We start from the raw sequence: 20,276 nt of genomic DNA, 5'->3' as shown, positions 1-20,276 counted from the left end.
TGTTTTAATGCTGATTTTCTTTGGCCACATATCTATGCCATGAATTGACATCTTACTGTGTAGGGAAATTTAAATTATAGCATAATGTTATAGACCTAGCAGTTGTACCATATCCCATAGCGTTTTCAACAAGTAGCAAAACTACTAATCGTTTTAGATTTCAAGAAATATAGAAGATAAAACAGTCCACATGAAAATTGCAAGTCAATATTGGTTTACATAACCTCTCTATCCCATTAAAATGTGAATAAAACACCCATACATCTTGGTTTATAAAAACTGAACTATGCCAGTGAAATGCAGAGGGAACATATGTGACAATAAAAATGATGAGGTAATGACTGGAACATACAATTCTGTGGTATACTTATAAAAGTTTTTCTAATGTTATGGCTAAATAATTCCTACATCATGAAGCTCTGACTAAAAATATTTACTGAGATGGTTCTTTTGATAAGCTTATTTCTATCTCCATAAACTTGATGAAATAAAACATTAAGAAAACATTCGCATCAGGATATTGTTTGGCATCTATTCAATACAAGGCATTAAATGGAAATGTATACGTTTCCTGAGGGCAGACTCTTTTAGGTTTTCAATAAAGCATCAGTACCAAGAAAAAGACTTTGATCCCCAAAATAAGAAGTTCACAGGAAACACAGAAGCTACCAAGACATTTACTTGTTCACAGGAAGCTGACCTACAGCTTACATTGGACAGCACCTGAGATCTCAGATATGGTAGCCTACAAAATATGTTTTGTGGGGTAAAGAGAGAAAGGCCTCAGCAATACACTTAGTGAAGCTAGTGAAGGTGAAGGTACAGCAGATTCATTTTTTCCCCTCTCATGAACTTCTAGAAATAATAGATATAAAAAAGCAGAAAAAAAATCTGATCTAAAAAATGAAAAGTAAGTACCAGAGTAACAACATGAATTTTAAATGACAATGATACAAACTAGATAAAGTCTCCCACTGAGGCCAAGCAAGTCCATGGTAAACAGAATAGCTGATGTCCACTCCAGTGATTACAAAACTCTCTGTTCTATGCACAACTTCCAAAATTTACTCACATAGCTTGTGAACATCTGTTGAGTCCCCCTGGTGATGCGAGGAGCACATAAAAAGAGCTATTACAACAAGCTTACGTAAAAATCAATAAATAAAAACAGAGACTGAGTGGATGTTTTTTAATCGCCCATATGAGATGAAGCAATTTGTTGATGGGGATAAGTAACACAGTCATGTTAGGAGGAAGGACGGTTATCATGAGTTTATCCAACCGGTCAGAATGTAAGCTAAGAAGCTTTTTAAAAAGATGATCTTTCTACTGAGATGACTTCTATGATTTTTGTACACTTTATGTTCCCAGTGCCTGGTATACTGGCTGGCATGTAACAGGTACTCAAATAAGTGTTTTCGGAACAGATCTGAGGAGTTGAGACTGCCTCATGTGTGCCTGGGACAAAGGAAACAGGAGTTATAAAGACCCCAGAGATAACACGATTGAGTGAAAGGGAAAATCCCATATTGAGTAAAGAAATTCTTTTTGAGCTGTACTAATAGATATCAGCAATAATTGTTAGTCATACAGTGGGTAACTGGGGTCAAACATGTTTGTGCAAACATAGTCCAAAAAAGTACACTGATAGATTGGTTTTTAAAATATCAATCACCATTTCTAGGGACCTCACTGACTTTCTAAAAGAATGTTTAGAAAATCTTGAATTTTAAAAAAGAGAAGCAAAATGACAAGGCAACAGAGATGTGGAATTTTCTTACCTGTTGGCAGTGGCATCTCTTGCTGAAATAATTCTGGATTAAATATTGTATGATTCAAAGGATCCAAATGAAACATCTATAAAAGGGAAAATTTAAATATTTCAATCATTATTTTTCCAACACTGTATTAAAAATTTGAACTTGAAACACTAAAACTTAGTTATAGGAATAAAAACTAAAACCAAAAACAGAAATCTGAAAATACTTCAAATTAAATTTAAAAAATACACTCAGGAGACCTAGCTAAGTTCTCACGTGTACGGAACTTTACATGGGGTTGGGCTATGTTTATGTGACAACAGGATTTCAGAAGAATAACCCAGCTGTAAAGTCCACAGAGGTAAGGACCTGGTGTAGCTTGCTTACTGGTATATCTTCAGGACCCAGTGTTTATCAGAGTGGATGCTTAAATATTTGTTGAATTATACTCTCTTAGAAATATAAACATGAGAATATAATCCTAGAAATCTGTATTTCTTTCTTTTATGATGGTAAATAAACTCCTCTTCTAGCCATCCAACTTCAAGGCCTGAAAGAATTAGGCAGCAGCCCTAGAAAAATTCAGAGAAAAACTGAAAATACAACTTAGTCCAAGGAGCAGATAACTGAGCACTGAATTCTCTCATTTTTTGTTTGTTTGACCTTTATTTACCTAGTCCAATACAAAATACCTGGAATTCAGTGGGTGTGGTAGGATGAATAATGACTCTCCCAAAGACATCCACATCCTAATCCCCAGAACCTGTGAATGCCATCTCATATACCAAAAGTGATTTTGCAAATGTTATTAGGGTTAGAATACAGAGATGGGGAGATTATTCTGAATTATCCAGGTGGGCCCGATAGGAGGGATGCAGGGGAGCAAAGCGAATGGTAGGAGATGGAACAATGGAAGCGGGAGGTTGGAGTGATGAAAGGGGTCACAAGCCAACAAATGCAAGCAGCCTCTAGAAGTTCAAAGAAGTAAGAAAAGCTTTCAGAAGGAACAAAGCCATGCCAACACCTTGACTTCTGACCTCCAGACTGTAAGAGAATAAATTTGTGTTTTTTAAGCTACTAAATTTGTGGTAATTTCTTACCGTAGCACCAGAAAACGAATACAGTGGGCAACAATATATTTGGATTGAATTACAATCTATTGATAAGTTACTAATAATTACTTCTCCCAAGAGAAACATTTTTCTTCCCACTTAGTTAACTTAGGTTTTTAAAATTCATATTTCTGAGTTTGGTATCTATTTCAACCTAAATAAGTCATCTGTGAAATATCTGTGGACAGCACAGAAACCAAACATATTTCATTTTTTATAATGCACTAGTTAGACAATGTGCTGGAGCTGACTTTTGAAAGAAAAAAAACACAAATATTTTACTTCTTTTCTTTACTAGCATATTATTGGACATTCCTGGGTACCTAAGAATCTAGTATGCCTCGTTAAATCAAGACAAAGAAATGCAGTGTTTAAATAAAGAACACTTCAGATCCAGTCGTGAGGTATGCAAATTTTCAACTGAGGAACAATAAATGTACTCCACTTCAATGCTTCAGAGGAAAGTTCATCTACACTATTCACTGTTTGCTGAAAAGGAAATAAAGGAGTGAAAAAACACGTTATTATAAAAATGGGCTGCACCTTACAGAGAGACTTCATCAGTCTCAGAGCAGAAAAGATGACCTAGCAGAAAATCTTTCCTATGGTCCTGCAGGTGGCTAAAACAACTGGTTAGAGGGCAAAAACTCTGATCTTCGGAGGGACACATACTCCATTTCAGACAAGAAGAGGGAAGCTGTGTGGTGTGCTGCAGCTTGCACTGTGCACTAGGTCAGCAGTGGGGAGTAAATTCCAGAATATGGTAAAACACTGAGGGTATCTCACTGAGGACATATACACTTCAGGAAACATATACCATTAATCTTAAGACAAGGAAAAAACAAACAAACTTCAAGGACCACTCCCTTCAAAAATGGAAATATCAGAACATGCCCCATCTCTGTTGCTGAGGATCACAAAAATGCCCACATAAGAAAAGCTTTCGAAATGAATGTTTTCAGCAGGTTTTACTCTTGTGTGGCATAAAGGACCATCTCTTGCTGATAGGATTTCCTGTGTTTAGACAGGAAAGCATGGTTTAAAACCAAGCAGACCAACCCTAATGCTGGTTAGAGTTTACCTTTCATTGTTAGAGATAGCATATTAAAAGCGAAAGGTAAAGCACAGGTTTTTTTATAATATGAGTAGCCAAATGTTTTTCATGCTGTAATCAAAGAAAATGCTCTTAGATTTATCCTATATCATCATTTGTACAATAAAATTCAAAAGAAGCATCTTAATGTGAAAAGCAATGCATACTCATTCTTTCTAAATCAATCAGAACATTATCAAGAGTAATAAATGCTATATAAGTCTATTTTATTTAAAGAAGTAATACTAGATCCCTTAAAAAGTATTGGGTTGGCCAGAAAGTTTGTTCAGGTTTTCCGTAAGATGTTATGGAAAAACCCAAACTAAACTCTTGGCCAACCCAATATTTTACTTTTGGTTTTCTGACTGATCCTCTGCGTGCATAAACTTGGAAAATACATTTTTTTTAAGTGGCTGAAGTTTAAGTAAGAAATGATTACAAAATTTGGACCAGGGTGTCTTGGTACCTCGTGTTCCCTCTCTTTGTCTAGCCTAGCAAACTACATCTTTCAAATCTCAGCTTACATAGACTTCCTTTGGAAAGTCTCCATAACCCTGCTCTTCTTCCCAGGCAACACTGAGTGACCCCTCTCAACACTTCTGTCCCGTTGTGTGCAGACTACTACTACAGCATTTATCACCACGTGGAAATTATTCACGTCTCGGTCCCTGCTATTAGAATGGTAGCTTCCTGAAATGTGTAACATTTTCGTACCCCTGCTTAGCCAATGTTCTGGTACATAGTAATGCCTCAATAAATAGCTAATGAAGGAATAAATGTCAGTATTTTAAATACCCTTAATATTTAATTACCCTAGAGTCTGAAAATTGCTTGCAAATGGTTCATTAAATATATACATACTATATGTACATGAATCTCTTTATGTATATGCATATATATAAATATACAAATGTATATGTATAGAGGAAAATATTAACAACCAACAAAGATTTGTTGGACTATTCAACATTTCTATAGGCTTGAAATTGCAAATTTTCAAGTACAAAGTTAGGAGGAAAAAAAAGGACACTTTATTATTATTATTGCTAATATAATTATAATGAGTAGTTTTAGGTTCCCAAAGCACATTCATTGCCCATTAAGTCTTTTAAAGACCCCTGTGAGTGAGGGGGGGTGGTAACTGATTCTTCAAGTTTTAAGAGCAGCCAGCACTTAGCTAAGATCTTTGAATTCTAAGCCCTTTTCACTACACCAATCTGTCTCATTAGATGAGTTTTAAATAAATACTTTTCTTCCCCCCAAAATATGTTCAAGTCCTAACCCCTAATACCTTTGAATGTGATTTTACTTAAAAATAGGTTCTTCGCAGATGTAATCGAGTTAAGATGAGGTCATACTGAAGAATGGGCCCTCAGCCAATGCCTGGTACTTTTACAAGAGAAGAGGGGATTTGCATACAGAGATACAGAGGAGACAAAGGGAAGAAGGCCAATGGGCTGGATGGACGCAGCTACAAGCCAAGGAATGCCAAGGACTGCCAGCAACCACCAGAAGCCAGGGGAGAGACACAGAAGAGGTTCTCCTTCAGAACTTCTAAAAGTAACCAACCCTGTCATCATCTTGATTTTGACTTCTAGCCTCCAGAACTGAGAAAGAATACATCTCTGTTATTTTAAGCCACCCAGTTTACTGTAATTTGTTACAGCAGCCCCAAGAAACTAATACAGTAGTTATCATCTGACCTGAAGCATATATAACTTTTATTCAACAATATGTGTGACAGCAGGGTTTAAGTTACTCATTTTATATGACATGTCTTCTCAGACCGTATACAGAAGGACAGGAAAAACAATTTAAAAGAAATTTTTACCAGTTTTAGAGTTTTCCTGATAGTTACTATTGTTGCCTCTGTATATTTTAAAATATGAATACATTTACAAAAAAGTATTAGCAAGATTACTTACTTGTTCATGCCCTCCCAAATATGAGTCCTCTTCTGCCATTCTGGAGCTGTACATCAAAACAATACAAAACTGAACTGTAAGATTGGAAGGAACCTTAAAAATTCTGCTATGCAGGAGTAAACTGTATTATTCCAGTAAGACCAAATGTAACTCTTTTTTAAAGACCTCAGGAGGAGAATATGGTATAGTTCCTCTTTGGAATCTATATCTAACAGTAGAAAGATTGCATAATCAAGGAATTACCACTTACGTATAACCCACAACCCTTATGTCAACCTCACAACAGTGTCCTGGAGTTTGGTACAACTAGTCTTCATCCTCTGTATATAAAAATCATGCCATTAGATTTCTTACAGGCCATTTCTTTTTGTCACCATCTAGACTTCAAGGATTCACTTAGCTCTTTGTGTAGGTTATTTTCCAACTCTTCATGAATTCTGTGACGGTCCTAGAACTAATTCCCCACTCCTACATGCTGCTTGAGTTGAGAAGCTCAGAGGGGGTCATTTTGCTGTGTGAGGGCCTGGTCAGTGCTTTGCACAGCATACGGGAAGAGAGCTGTAGTATGCTATGCTCTGTCCTCTAGAGCACTCAGCTGCTACAGGCCACTTCCTTTCACTGTCAGATGGCCCAGAAACACTGCAATATTAAACGTGCAAGCAAAAGGCACGAAAATAAGAGCCCTTATTATCAAGGTTACAGTCTCAGATTTACTCAACCCCAGCCAGATATTAAAATATCGCAGGACCTGGGCTTCCTAGGTGGCGCAGTGGTTGAGAATCCGCCTGCCAATGCAGGAGACACGGGTTCAATCCCTGCTCCAGGAAGATCCCACATGCCGCAGAGCAACTAAGCCCGTGTGCCACAACTACTGAGCCTGCGCTTTAGAACCTGTGAGCCACAACTATTGAGCCCACGTGCTGCAACTACTGAAGCCCACATGCCTAGAGCCCATGCTCCGCAACAAGGGAAGCCACGGTAATGAGGAGCCCGCACACCACAACGAAGAATAGCCCCCACTCACCGCAACTAAAAAGAAAGCCCACGCACAGCAAAAAAGACCCAACACAGCCAATAAAATAAATTAATTAATTAAAAAAAATATCGCAGGCCCTAGCAATCTTCTATTATCCAGAGGCCCTGACAAAAATGAAGAGTCCCCTGACCAGATAAAACTAGTATCTAAAATCACATATCATTCTGGATTTACTTAAGAAATATTCTTAATATTTTAAATATGTATAGGATAATTTTAGTTTAATTAGATCAAATTTTAGACATATTGCCTGAAAAATCAGAAGATTCAAAAAAAAAAACAGAGCTGAAAGCAAATATTAATGTGAAGCCAATTTTTCTTTCTTTTTTTCTCATGACGTCTATAAAGCTTTCAAGGGCACTTGAGACTGGGGCTGTCCCAAAGTGTTAGCTGTCCACCACAATCTGTTCTCTCCTTTTCCACAGTAATAGAATTGTAGCTGGAAACATGCTCAGCAAGAGTATTCCCCACACGCCTGTGGAGTTAGGGATGGTCATTTGAAGAAACGCTTGCCAGTGGAATGTCAGAACTATTTACTGTGTGCCATTTCCAGGTCTGGGCTTAAGGCCCTTGACACCCTTCCTCCGTGTTTTTGTTTCTTCTCTTTCCTGCTGGGTAAGACCTAGACATGGAGAAGACCTGGCTTCTACCACCCACATGATGATGAACGGCAGCTAAGACTGACGGTGACGTAAGAAAGCAATCTCCTGTGTTCTTTAAGCCAGTGTTTTCTTGGGTCTCTTTGTTAAAATAGTTTAGCCCTCACTCTAATGAATATATCATTTAACACTCCAAAATCCTTCAAAGAAAACTCCGATTTCCAATGAAATCCTCTCCTGCTAGAGCCCTCTGTGACTGGGGAGGAGCGAGAAAGCATCAGAGGATTCCTAGTGGAATGCTGAGCAGTGCCAAACTTCAATAGAAAGGAAAAGAGCAGCTCTAAGTTCTACAGAACAAGAACTCCATGCAGATTTGCAAGAAAATATTTGTCTAAAACAAGAAACGACTCTGAAGATTTACAAATAGCTATAATTGATAAAGACAAATAGCTTACAAGAGGAAAACTGACCTGATACAGTGAAGAAGAATTAAGTCACTCGAAATTCAAGAGCTCTGCCACTGCTGTGTGTGTGACTTTGCATATGAAACTAACCCACCGTGGCCTCTGTTTTTCGTCTGCAAAATGAGAGACTTTGATAGGGGATGGACCTTTGAAAGGAACAGAGTTTTGTTGTGCTCAAAATATGTTAGTTCGCTAATAAATGCTTATTCAAAGAACAAATCACTTAAGTCATAACCCTTTCTATAAACTTGGGTTTTTATATGGACTTAAGTATACATCCATATTAAAGAATGATTAGCATAATTTTCACTTATATGAAGGATACCAGTAAAGAGTGTTACACTGAAATACAACATTCCCCGTGAAAAATCCTTATTCTTGGACTTTCTAGGTGGTGCGGTCATTAAGAATCCGCCTGCCGGGCTTCCTAGGTGGCGCAGTGGTTAAGAATCTGCCTGCCAATGCAGAGGTCACGGGTTCAATCCCAGCTCCAGGAAGATCCCACATGCCACGGAGCAACTAAGCCCGTGTGCCAAAAAAAAAAAAAAAAAAAAAAAAAAGAATCCGCCTGCCAATGCAGGGGGTACGGGTCCAAGACCTGCTCCAGGAAGATCCCACATGCTGCAGAGCAACTAAGCCCGTGCGCCACAACTATTGAGCCTGTGCTCTAGAGCCTGTGAGCCACAACTATTGAGCTTGTGTGTCGCAACTACTGAAGCCCATGTGCCTAGAGCCTATGCTCCACAATAAGAGAAGCCACGGCAATGAGGAGCCTGTGCACCACAATGAAGAGTAGCCCCCACTCGCCGCCAACTAGAGAGAGCCCATGTGCAGCAACAAAGACCCAACGCAGCCAATAAACAAGCAAATAAATAAATAAATAAATTTCAAAAAAACTTTATTCTTAGAACACCACAGAAGCCCAAGCTTCCAAGAAAAATATTAAGACCATATTTTTTTTTTGCCTTTAATGTGGGTTGCTCACCTGAATCCTCTCAATCTTAGCCCACAGTCTTCAAAAGCAGTGAGACTGCTGACTTGCTAAACTGACAGAACCTGTTCAGAACTTCTATTACACGGATTTTATGTACATATTTAAATCTGTGGATGGTTTCCTGGCCTTTGATTTAATGTAAGGTGGCCCTGACCCTAATTTTAAAAACTAAATGAAATTTACTTTATTAGAACTGATGCAGGGTTATTATCAAGATCACCACTGTAGAGAAAATCTCAATGAAGACCTCTAAGTCACAAGCACTGGACAAAACATCCAATTAAATACAGTCCTCCCTTCAATGTCTTCCCCATGATTTATGCACAAATGTGTGCCAAAAGATCATAGTTTTAAAAGCCCAACAGCAGCCCAAGAGATACTGGGTGATGGTTAAAATCTGAACTTTTATTGCCTTTGTAAGACAGTTCACTGTGAAGAGCTGAGGTAACAGTACTCTGAGAGTGATGTCAATGTTAATTCATGATTTAAAAATAAAATGTCAAATGAAACTAGAATTATTTGGAAAGGGTGAATCACAGTAATATTTGCATTAATTGTAAGAGCAGATTTTATTTCAAAATTTTGAAATACCAGCTAAGCCTTTGGAACTGAAGGATTAGGAAAGACCAGGGAAAGCCCCTAATGCCCCCCTGCTCCCCCAGCCCTTCCCCACACTTTCCCTTTGCACACAGTTCTGTGCTTTTGAGGAAGGATCTTGAAACAGAAAGGGAGACACTGGGTTGACTGGTGAGAAAATGGGCCTAAGCTCTGCATCTCTCCCCCAACAGTAGGGCTTCCAGGAAAATTTTCACACCATGGAAAGGGAAAAAGACAATGCAGCTAGCTAGCAATAAATAAAATATCTCCCTGAGTGAATTGTTTGTATTTCTCACATGAGAGGCATAATGTTATAACTGGCTAAGTTCTGAACATATGATGAGTTCTGCATGAAATGCCTAATGGACTATTTTCTGCACATCTGTGACAATTCCACCACTGACATCAAAGCCCAGCACAAGCAGTTCTTAGTAAGGGCAGCAAAACCAACGCCACAATGTTGGATGATTAAGGGTAGAGTTGGTGGCACTTCCCTCCTTGTAACTGGGGAAATTTTCTAGGATCAGATATACTCACAGTTTTTGACCAGGGCCCACTATAAGAAAATATATTCTATTAGATTTCACTAAAAAAAAAGAAAGAAAAACTTTTTATTTCCATTAAAATGATTTCATGACCCACTAATGGGTCACAATCTGCAGTCTGAAAAACAGAGTTTTAGATGCCATCCAGAGGATGCAGTTGGGAATCAGAGAGATAAAGTGTCTCCATCTTCAAGTTTATTTTCAGCCACAACAGACATCACTTAGGTGTAATTTTAGTACCTCTTCCTGAATGAAATTATAAGAAAAAGAATGACACACCATCTCTCTGTTGGATAGCAAATTCATAAAGAGAAAGAATATACTGGAGTTTCTATGGAGGAATTTTTTGGAGGAAACATGCTGTGAAGTATAGGCACTACATATGTGAAACATTACTTGTGTACTACATACAATGTGAAACATTCAAATAGTGTCTACTGACTCTAATTTCACTTCCAGGAATTTGTACTAATGAATTACATGAACAAGTGTGCAAAAAAATAAGTACAAGAATATTCACTGCAGCAAAAACCTGGGAAAAATCTAAATGTCCTTCGACAGGAGATTAATTATAATTATGCTACATTCACACAGTTACATGTTACGTAACTGCTAAAAATAATAATTCAGATCCATATATAGTAATATGGAGACTTTTATCCCCTAAGTTATAAATTTGTTTTAATTTTCTAACCTAATTATGTAATTGGAAATGTATTTTTTAATAGAACAAAAGAGAAAATCAAACCCTGTCCTGAATTTAAAGTTTAACTCTGACATCTTTAACAATTAATGATATACAGTGAATAAAACAAAGTATGAATGAATCAAAAACTTCTAAGCACTACTGGAATCCTCTTCATAACAAACAGAAAAAAATTAACCTTAAAGGGGCTATTTATTTACATCTTTCTGATGACATACTGACTTGCTGATGATGAGAGAAAAGTTAATGGAGAGTTTAGCTACTTTTCTCAGAATAGCGGATTTTTTAAAGTTTTTGAAAAATAATGAATATTTGCGTCCTACCACATTTAGATTTGTATAAATTCATTTTCTATGTTTTTCCACTCCTCCATCCATTTTCAGCTCCCTATTGTTTGAGTTGGGTGCAATGTGACCAATTAACATGTAGAATAGCTAACTAGTAAGTACAAACGCATTGTGCTTGGAGCTGGTATAAGATAAGGTCCCTGTTCACAATGGAATGCCAATCTAACACAACAGTCAACTATTACCACATGCAAAGCTTACTAGCACAGTTAGCGATACATAGCAAATGTTATCCATTTTATTAGGTAGCACAGTAAACCATATGTTTATAATAAATTATGGGAATAATACGCAGTCAATGTTTTAGGCACTCTGAGAAAAATCATGTATTTTAATTTCTTTCCTATCCTACACTGTGAATACACTGCCACATTCCATCCCTATCCTTATCCTATCACTGCTGAATAAAATGTTCACATTTTGCCTCCAGGGACATTTGGCAATGTCTGGAGACATTTTCATCTGTCACAACTGGAGGGTGGTCCTACTGGCATGTAGTGTGTAGAGAATAAAAATGCTGCTAAACATCCTATAATGCACAGGACAGCCTCTAACAATAAAGAAATAGCCAACCCCAAATTTCAATGATGCCAAGGATGAGAAACCTAGATGCATGCCATCGCATCATGACAGTATGCTGGTTCACATGGAGAAAGAACTAAACTTTACTACCTCCCATGAGTAAGGAATTAGAGACAGTGCTTCACATATTTCAGTTAATTCTCACAATAATACTAGAACACTGAGGTTTAGAGAGAAGAAGCCATTTGCTCAGGTTGATAGCATAATGCTGGCTAATCTGACTCCACGGACTATGATCTGAAAATCACCTGTCTGAGGCAGAAGTGATTTCCTTCCTGGACCCACAACTTTGTTTTAATACGGTATCTTTGCTCTAGGTCTCCTGAATGTTCAGGTTGGAGGTAGTCTACCCATAGCATAGGCTGAAAAGCAGAATAGGACTGTGACAATACACAAAACTTAAGGGAGTTCCTCCTGAGACAATGAAATGTGAAATTAAAAATATGAAACAACATTAACGCAAGTGGTAGTTGCTTTTTGTTTTGTTTTGTTTTAAATGTCTCCATTGATCAAGTTCAAAGGCTAGAAGGAGAATAAAGAGATTCTCTCTGAAAGATGTCCATAGAAAACACCATACTCACTAATGGTATGATAAAAGTACATAGTATATATTTAAAATCAAGGTATATTGAAATACTCCTTGAATGATTTCATTAATTTAGTCATTCATTAAAAAAATATTTAGAGGGAGGGAATACAGAGATATGCATATAAAAACAGATGATTGAACTTGGTGTACCCCTCCCCAAAAATAATAAATAAATAAATAAAATTTAAAAAAATTAAAAAAAAAATTTAAACTACTATGTGTCACTTACCAAAGATACCAAACTACACAAGAGTGAAGCAGTACCTGTACTCACAGAGCTAACAGTTGTGGTAGATTAAAAGCAATGGCCAAAAATTCTTCGCAACTCCACCTGACAAAAGGAAAAATCTATTTCTCCATTCCTTGAATTTTGGCAGGGTTGTAACTTACTCTGACCAACAGAGTGAGATAAAAGTGTGAGTTTTAAATGCAGACATCAAGAGGCCTTGCAACGACAATTCTGCTCTCTTGGAACACAGCTCCTCTGTGAATAAGCCTGGGCCAGCCCACTGGAGGATGAGACCACATGGAGCAGTGAGGGGAAGTCCTAGCTGAGGATTCCCTAGATACCACACAGCACCAGCTGAGCAGCCAAAAGACTTCAGAGATCCACAGAGCCAGCCCAGACCAGATGACCTAGACAGCCTCCCGAATTGGGAGAAATAACAAATGTTTGTATATTAATTAGTTTCATGGTGATTTTTTATGTAGCAAAAGCTAACTAATGCAACAGTTTAGTAAATAGGAAGACAGGCAAAAGCAATGCAACTTGACAGGTGTCATGGGAAAAGGCAGGTATGTGGGGCATGGGTTAGATATCTTGATAATTCAATAATTACATTTTCTTTGTTAGGGTCCTATTTAGATCACCCTTTGTACTCATTTTTACTTTACTGGCCTATTCAGTTTCCAACTGAACAAAAGAAACAATAACATTAGGCAAATCCACCATGGTATAAACAGAAATAAAATTAGTACTGTTAAAACCTTCAAATATAAATATTAATAAATTGTTGCTAGCTTTAAGCAATGATACCACTGTAAAACAATAATGTTTCTAATCCTTTCAACTCTCTTCTATCTAACACCAAATTCACCTTTCCTATGGCAATGCGTCCCATTCCTGACTTTCCAGGTTTTGCCAATATATCATTCTCTCATGTACTCAGGGCCAAAAATTCAGTCAACTTTTTCTCCTTTTCCTTCTGTTTATTTCACACACATCCAGTCAATAATCAATTTTTGCTGATTTTTTTCTCTGTATTATATCCTGTATCTGCCCCTCCTTTCCGCTTTCCTTGCACTGTTATACCCTAGTTAAACATTCACTGCCTCACCTCTGAATGACAATATAATAGCCTCCATACTGTTCTCCTTTACTGTGGTATTTCTTCTTCCTTAAGCATCTTTCACATTATCGCCATATTACTTACAAGACAAAGTCGAAAGCTCTCAACCATTCACCATATTATTATAAGCATCACCTTAATAGGCTCTTAATAGGTGGTGCTTATCATATAATATAATATGTTGAGTGGCTGAGGGCTTTCCACTATGTCCTAATACTACATCCTAACCAAAACCTTCTACAACAGGCAGACTGATCATTCAAAGATGCCTTGCTAATTTTCATGCTGTATATTTGTTCACAGTATGCCCTGCATCCTAAAATGCCATCTTTCCTACTTAAATATTACCCACTCCTTAAGCCTCTACTCAAATTCACTGTTTGCCAAGAAACCCTATATTTCCCCTGTAACCTACAACTCTATAGTCCATGTTAGGGCTACACTTCTGTGTATTGATGATTTCACACTCAACAACATACTGTTCAACTGCAATTTAACTTTATATATTTATCATCTTTTTAATTGGATATAGATGTCTAAAAATAGTTTTACTTCTTTGTATTGCCAAATTAGTAAATAAGCACTTCTAAAAAATTAATTCTGCATTAATAGTAAGAAACAATGCAATTCCAGATTTGTCCAAATGTGGACTTTTGGTTTCAGTCATGACAGAGTAACAATTATTGAACTTGCCCCACTGCCATACTGAAATGTAAAGCTATAGAAAATACCTGAAGCAATAATTTAAGACACTGGACAAGAGAGTATAAAGCTGTATACCACAAGAGAATGGAAGCACTTGAGGTGTGCTCCAAATTCACTTTTTGACTGAGGTCATGTTCCAAACTACGACACAAGGTAGTAGAGCCCAAATAGAGAGCAGCAATCTCACTGGGGAGAGTATCAGAAAGGAGAGATACCCACAGAGAAAGAGGCTCATATATCTGCATAGGGGTCACTTCTGGGCATTGGCCAAATATGAAACTGTGCTAGTGCAGGACAAGACTCTGCAAAGCCTACTAGAAAAGAGCTGCTGGGGATCCAAATTCAGGGACAAGGGGGAACAATTATAAGCTGAACTGAGGTTCCAGAAGTTCCTGGAACTTATGAAAGACAGCGAAGTTCTAATCATCTAGGGTAAAGAGACATCATTTAACAATCTTAACATTCAGTTGTGACTTCATAAGACCATACAATGGGAGTAAGAGATATACCCTAGAATAAGGGCTACTCTAAGCACATCTTAATAAACCCAGGTGATCCACCAGTAAATTTATTGCCTGGTACAACAAAATTACAGCCTTTAATGGAAAACAAAGATCCATACGCTCCTCAATGTGGTGTTCACAATGTACAACAAAAAATGACAAAACATGCAAAGAAAGGAAAATATGACTCAGAAGAAAAAAAATGACACAAATGATGAAATCACCAGCCAGTGTCTCTAAAACCGACAATAGTAATATGTTCAAAAATGTAAAGGGAAATATGGATATAACAGATAAACAGGTAGGAGATCTCAGCAGAGAAATGAAAACTATTAAAAAAGAAAAATAACCAATGGAAAATTCGAGACTGAAATGAAATTTCACTAGGTGGACTTATTAGCATATTGAGCAATGCAGAAGAAAGGATCAATAAACATGAATGATGGTCAATAAAATCTATTCAAAGTGAAGCACAGAGAAAAAAAGGCAGAAAGAAATTAAAACACCATCAAGTGACTTATGAGACAACATGAAGTGGTCTTATATACGTATAATTTAGAGTCCCAGAAAGAAAGAGAGAAAAAATACTTGAAGAAATAATGGTGGAGAATTTTTAAAACTTGATTTTTAAAAAAATCAACCTATGATCCAAGAATCTCAAAGAACCCCATGTTGGATAAACACAAATAAAACCATGGTTAGTCGTATTACAGCCAAACTGTTAAAAACTAATGATAAGAAAAAAAAAATCCTAAAAGCATCCAGGGACAAGGGGAAACAATGATATGTATGGCTGACTTCTCATCAGAAACAATGATAAGTGCTGAAAGGAAAAAATCGAATCAGTGAACAATTCTATATTCAGCAAAAATATCCTTTAAAAATAAAAAAGTGAAATTGACATTTTTCAAATAAACAAGAGTTGAGAGAATGTGTAGTCAGCAGGTCTGCTAAAAGATATGTTAAAGAAAGTTCTCCATGCTGAAGGGAAATGGTACTAGATAGAAACTTGGACCTATATGAAAGAATAAAAAACACCAGAAGTGATGAATACGTGGGTAAGTATACGACCTTTTTCTTGCTTGTTATTCAAAAGAAACACTAGAATACATTTTGGGGTTTATAACCTATGCAGAAGTAAACTGTATAACAATAACAACACAGAGGAAGGGAAGAGGACAGATGGAAATAAACCACTATCAAATTCTTACATTCTATATGACATGTTATAGTATTAATTTACGGTACACTCAAGGATGCATATTATTATCCTTCAAGCAACCGCTTAAAAATAGCCAATGAAGGAGATAAAATGGAATTTAAAAAGTAAACTTGATTTATTCAAAAGATGGCAGGAAAGGAGGAAAAAATGAATAAAGAACAGATGGCAGAAATGGATAACAAATTATCAAGACAGAAGGCTTACCTGACCATATCAATTATTACATTAAATAGAAATAGACTGAAGTTACCCATAAAAAAGTAGAGAAGGTCAGACTGGACACAAAAGCAAAACACAGGTATACACTTTTCATAAGAATTATACTTCAATATTAAAGACTAAGATAGTTGAAATGTATAAGGATGGACAGTTATAACAGTTACACCATGGAAATAGTAAATATAAGAAAACAGGCTATATTAAAATATCATATACAGTAGACTTCAAGAGAAGAATGATTACCAGGGACAAAGAGGAACATTTCATAAGAATGAAGGGTCAAATCATCATGGAGAAATAATGATCATAATGTGTATGTACATATTAACAGAGCTTCAAGATACATGAAGTAAAAAGTGGCAGAACTAAAGGAAGAAGTGGAAATATCCACAATTATAGTTAAGATTTTTCACACTCTTCTCTCTGTAACTGATAAAAGCAAATCAAGACAACATAGAAAACTTAGGAACAATACCATCAATGAAGTTCACCTAAGTGCATATACAGAACATTCCACCAATGACTGTGGAATACACATTCTTTTTAAGTGTACGTGGAATATTCACCAAGAATAGACTAAACAATGGACCATAAAACAAGTCTCAATAAATTTCAACGAAGTGAAAGCATACAAAATATATTATCCAAACACAATGAAATGAAATTAGAAACCAAGAACAGAAAGATACCTAGAAAATCCTCAAACATACGTGATTAAGTCAGATGTTAAACTGAGGTTGTGCCTCTTAGAATCAATAAACAGAGTGAATATAACCTCATTCCCCCATACGAAATAAGCACCTAAATTCTAGCTGTATCTTGTCCACCGTAACCATGAGGGACAATGATTTTCTTAGAGAAGTGATTAGAATGCATTCAAATGCTTTCTATAAGAAACAAATCTTTGCCAATTGTGTTTTCTTAATCATAGATGACAAATGCATAGGATCAAAAAAATGTTTTGGACATTTTCTAATCATATTATAATTGTCATGTACATCAAATGGTAGATTCCATTCTAAGTAACATTTCTTTTGTTTAGGATTTATAGTAGGATAAAACCCAGTGAATATAAATCTGTATAGCTAGAGAAGTTTTCTGAAGATTATAGTAAATTAGCTAAAACCTTACATATTGGGACTTCCCTGGTGGTCCAGTGGTAAAGAATCCGCCTTCCAATGCAGGGGATATGGGTTCAATCCCTGGTCAGAAAACTAAAATCCTACATGCCGTGGGGCAACTAAGCCTGCATGCCTCAACTAGAGAGCCCACGTGCCGCAAACTACAGAGCCCACGCTCTCTGGAATCCGTGTGCCACAACTACAGAATCCATGCACCCTGGAGCCTGTGCACCACAACTAGAGAGAGAAAATCCGCATGCCACAACTAGAGAGAAGCCCACATGCCACAGCTAGACAGCCTGCAACGAAAAGCCTGTGCACTGCAACTTAGACCCAACGCGGCCAAAAATACATAAACAAATTTTTAAAGAGTGAAGCAATTAAAAAAAAAAAACCTTACATTTTATAACTGAAGTCATTCATGGGATATTACTGCCTTCCATTAACACATAACAACCAATTCAATACACCTACTCAAAGTTTGAGGTCTTTCATTCAGGTGACATAAAAAAGGGATTTGACTTACTGGACTTTGTTCTGAACTTTCTGCTTCCACATTTCTACTCCTACAGATTTCCTCCTCCCTAAAACTAGAGGATGATGGTGGCAGAGGATGTATGTATAGGAAGAACACAGAGGCTTTTTAGGGCAGTGAAATAAACTTTTGTAGGATACCGTAATGATGGATACATGTAATTATACATTTGTCTAAACCCACAGAATGCACAATACCAAGAATGAACCACAATGTAAACTCTGGACTTTGGGTGATTATGATGCGTCAATGTTGGTTCATCAATTGCAACAAATACACTGCTGTGATGGGGGAACATTGATAACAGGTGAGGCTATGCATGTGCAGGACAAGGAGTAAATGGTAAATCTCTGTACTTTCCCCTCAATTTTGCTGTGAACCTTAAACTGCTCTAAAAAAAAAAAGTCGTAATAAAAAAAATAGAGTATGACCAAATTTTAATTTCATGTCTGCCCTTTGTCTTGAGTACCATGGATTATGAATTAGAAATTAGTTTTTTTTGGGGGGGGGCTGCGCTGTGCGGGATCTCAGTTCCCCAACCAGGGATTGAATCTGTGCCCCTTGCCGGGGAAGAGGAGCCCCAATCACTGGACAGCCAGAGAATTCCCGAGAGATTAATATTCTTTTGCTCAAATATAGAGAAAGTGATCACATTCTCTTAACTCTGAAAATGATGCCTTTAGTATGGATTTTCATTTTCACTAATTCTCCAGTATCAACAAAAAATACCCTTTAACGTTTTAAGAGAAAAGGATCATCATGTGACCAGCAGTTCTTGGTTCTAGGGATATGGTGACAATTAGCCTGGGAGGGAGAAAATGATTTCCTCAAAGGATGAATCACAATGACCTTCTGATTACACACACACATAAATAACAATTTGCAAGCATCAAAATCAGGCCTTTTACAGGGGACCGTTTGGTCCTTGAATCTAGATATGAAGGCCTTCTCACGATGACCACGCCTATAGATAAATCCTTCAATACACGCAGCTGTCAATGTATAAAGTGAGCAGGAAAAGAGGTGAACCACCCGCTCTTCTATATCTGATCAAGTCTGATGAGAATACTTCTTTCTTCCATGTCTCTCTGTCAGTGATCTTAACTGCTTGGCAATAAATAAAATATTTGATACTCAAACTCATAAATGACAAATTAATGCAAAAATATGATTCAAAAAATATTTTTACGTACATATTTTGTTCAGTGAGGAAAATCTGAAATGAATTGCGCTTAGGGCTTTTAACAATAGGAGACTTACTTCTTACTTGTGTGAAGCTCATTATTAGCACCTTAAAGTAATGAATTCATTCAGTCAGCTCTCGATTGTACGTGGACAAATATGAGTCATGGAATCAAGATAGAGGTAATCCAAAAGTCATCAGTGAAACTTTTTAAATGAGAGTGAAGGGTAGGAATCTTGACTAAGAAGGGGCAGAAAGGGGGCTTTTGGTGTGCTGGTTATGTTCTATTTAATGTTAAGTGTGTTCACTTTGACGTAATTCATTAAACCCGTACTCTTACGATGGGTGCACTTTTTTAGTTCCGTGATTCTTCAATTTTAAAAAGGCTAATATAAAAAGAAAAAATTTTAAACTGAAAACATTACATGATCTAATAAGCTCCAAATTATGGATTTCTGTCTTGTTCAGCACTGTATTCCCAGCGCCTAAAACCTGGCACATAGGAAGGACTCAACATACATTCAAATAAATTAACGGTTAAAAAAAAATCCTACTACACAAAGGTAGGAGAGTTTATATAAAGAGCAAAGGTTCCCCATGTCACCTCCCAACTCCAATCCTGCTTTTCATAGTGATTAACTTTTTAACACTCTTAATTTTTTGTTTTTGGTTTTCCTGGGGGTTCTTTTTTACCTCCAAATACTATGGTTATATCTTTTTTCTTAACTGATCAGTTTCAGACATTGTGTTCTTGCTATGACAGATGAGGATTCAGCTCATACCACTACCACTTCTTTATTTTCTTCCTCCAAACATAGTTGTAATTCATGAGTCCTTGAACCAATTTACAATCAAAATACTGAATTTTATATTCAATTTCTGTATCATGTTTGCCTTCAATTTCTATGGAGATATGAACATGAGTTCATAGCAGAGAATAATTAATAGTGAAAAGATGCAACCCCAGAAACACCAGGATGTCAGAAAAAAGCTGGACTGGGACCATAAATGATAACTCATAATCCAAAAATGGACAGTTCCCCTTATTATCATATTGGTAATCAAGAACTCTGTACCTTCTCACACGCAT

General features: G+C 36.8%; 1 protein-coding gene across 4 annotated transcripts in view; it reads right to left on the bottom strand.

Annotated features, from left to right (window-relative positions):
• Positions 1-20,276, bottom strand: part of NFKB1 (nuclear factor kappa B subunit 1) — a 115,712-nt gene that overhangs the window by 86,493 nt on the left and 8,943 nt on the right. For all 4 annotated transcript variants that reach the window (XR_009052762.1, XM_057728525.1, XM_057728527.1 and 1 more), the window contains exons 2-3: positions 5,891-5,936; positions 1,782-1,857 (exon numbers count right to left, since the gene is read on the bottom strand). Coding sequence is in view for 3 of the 4 variants with exons in the window: in XM_057728525.1 (XP_057584508.1) it covers positions 1,782-1,857; positions 5,891-5,929 (115 nt within the window). In the remaining variant the exon portion in view is untranslated. The remainder of the gene's footprint in view (positions 1-1,781; positions 1,858-5,890; positions 5,937-20,276) is intronic.

This window comes from Hippopotamus amphibius, chromosome 3, assembly GCF_030028045.1.
Source record: "Hippopotamus amphibius kiboko isolate mHipAmp2 chromosome 3, mHipAmp2.hap2, whole genome shotgun sequence".
NCBI lineage: Eukaryota > Metazoa > Chordata > Mammalia > Artiodactyla > Hippopotamidae > Hippopotamus > Hippopotamus amphibius.
The sequence above is the reverse complement of the archived record's forward strand: the minus strand, read 5'-3'. Positions and strand labels throughout refer to the sequence as shown.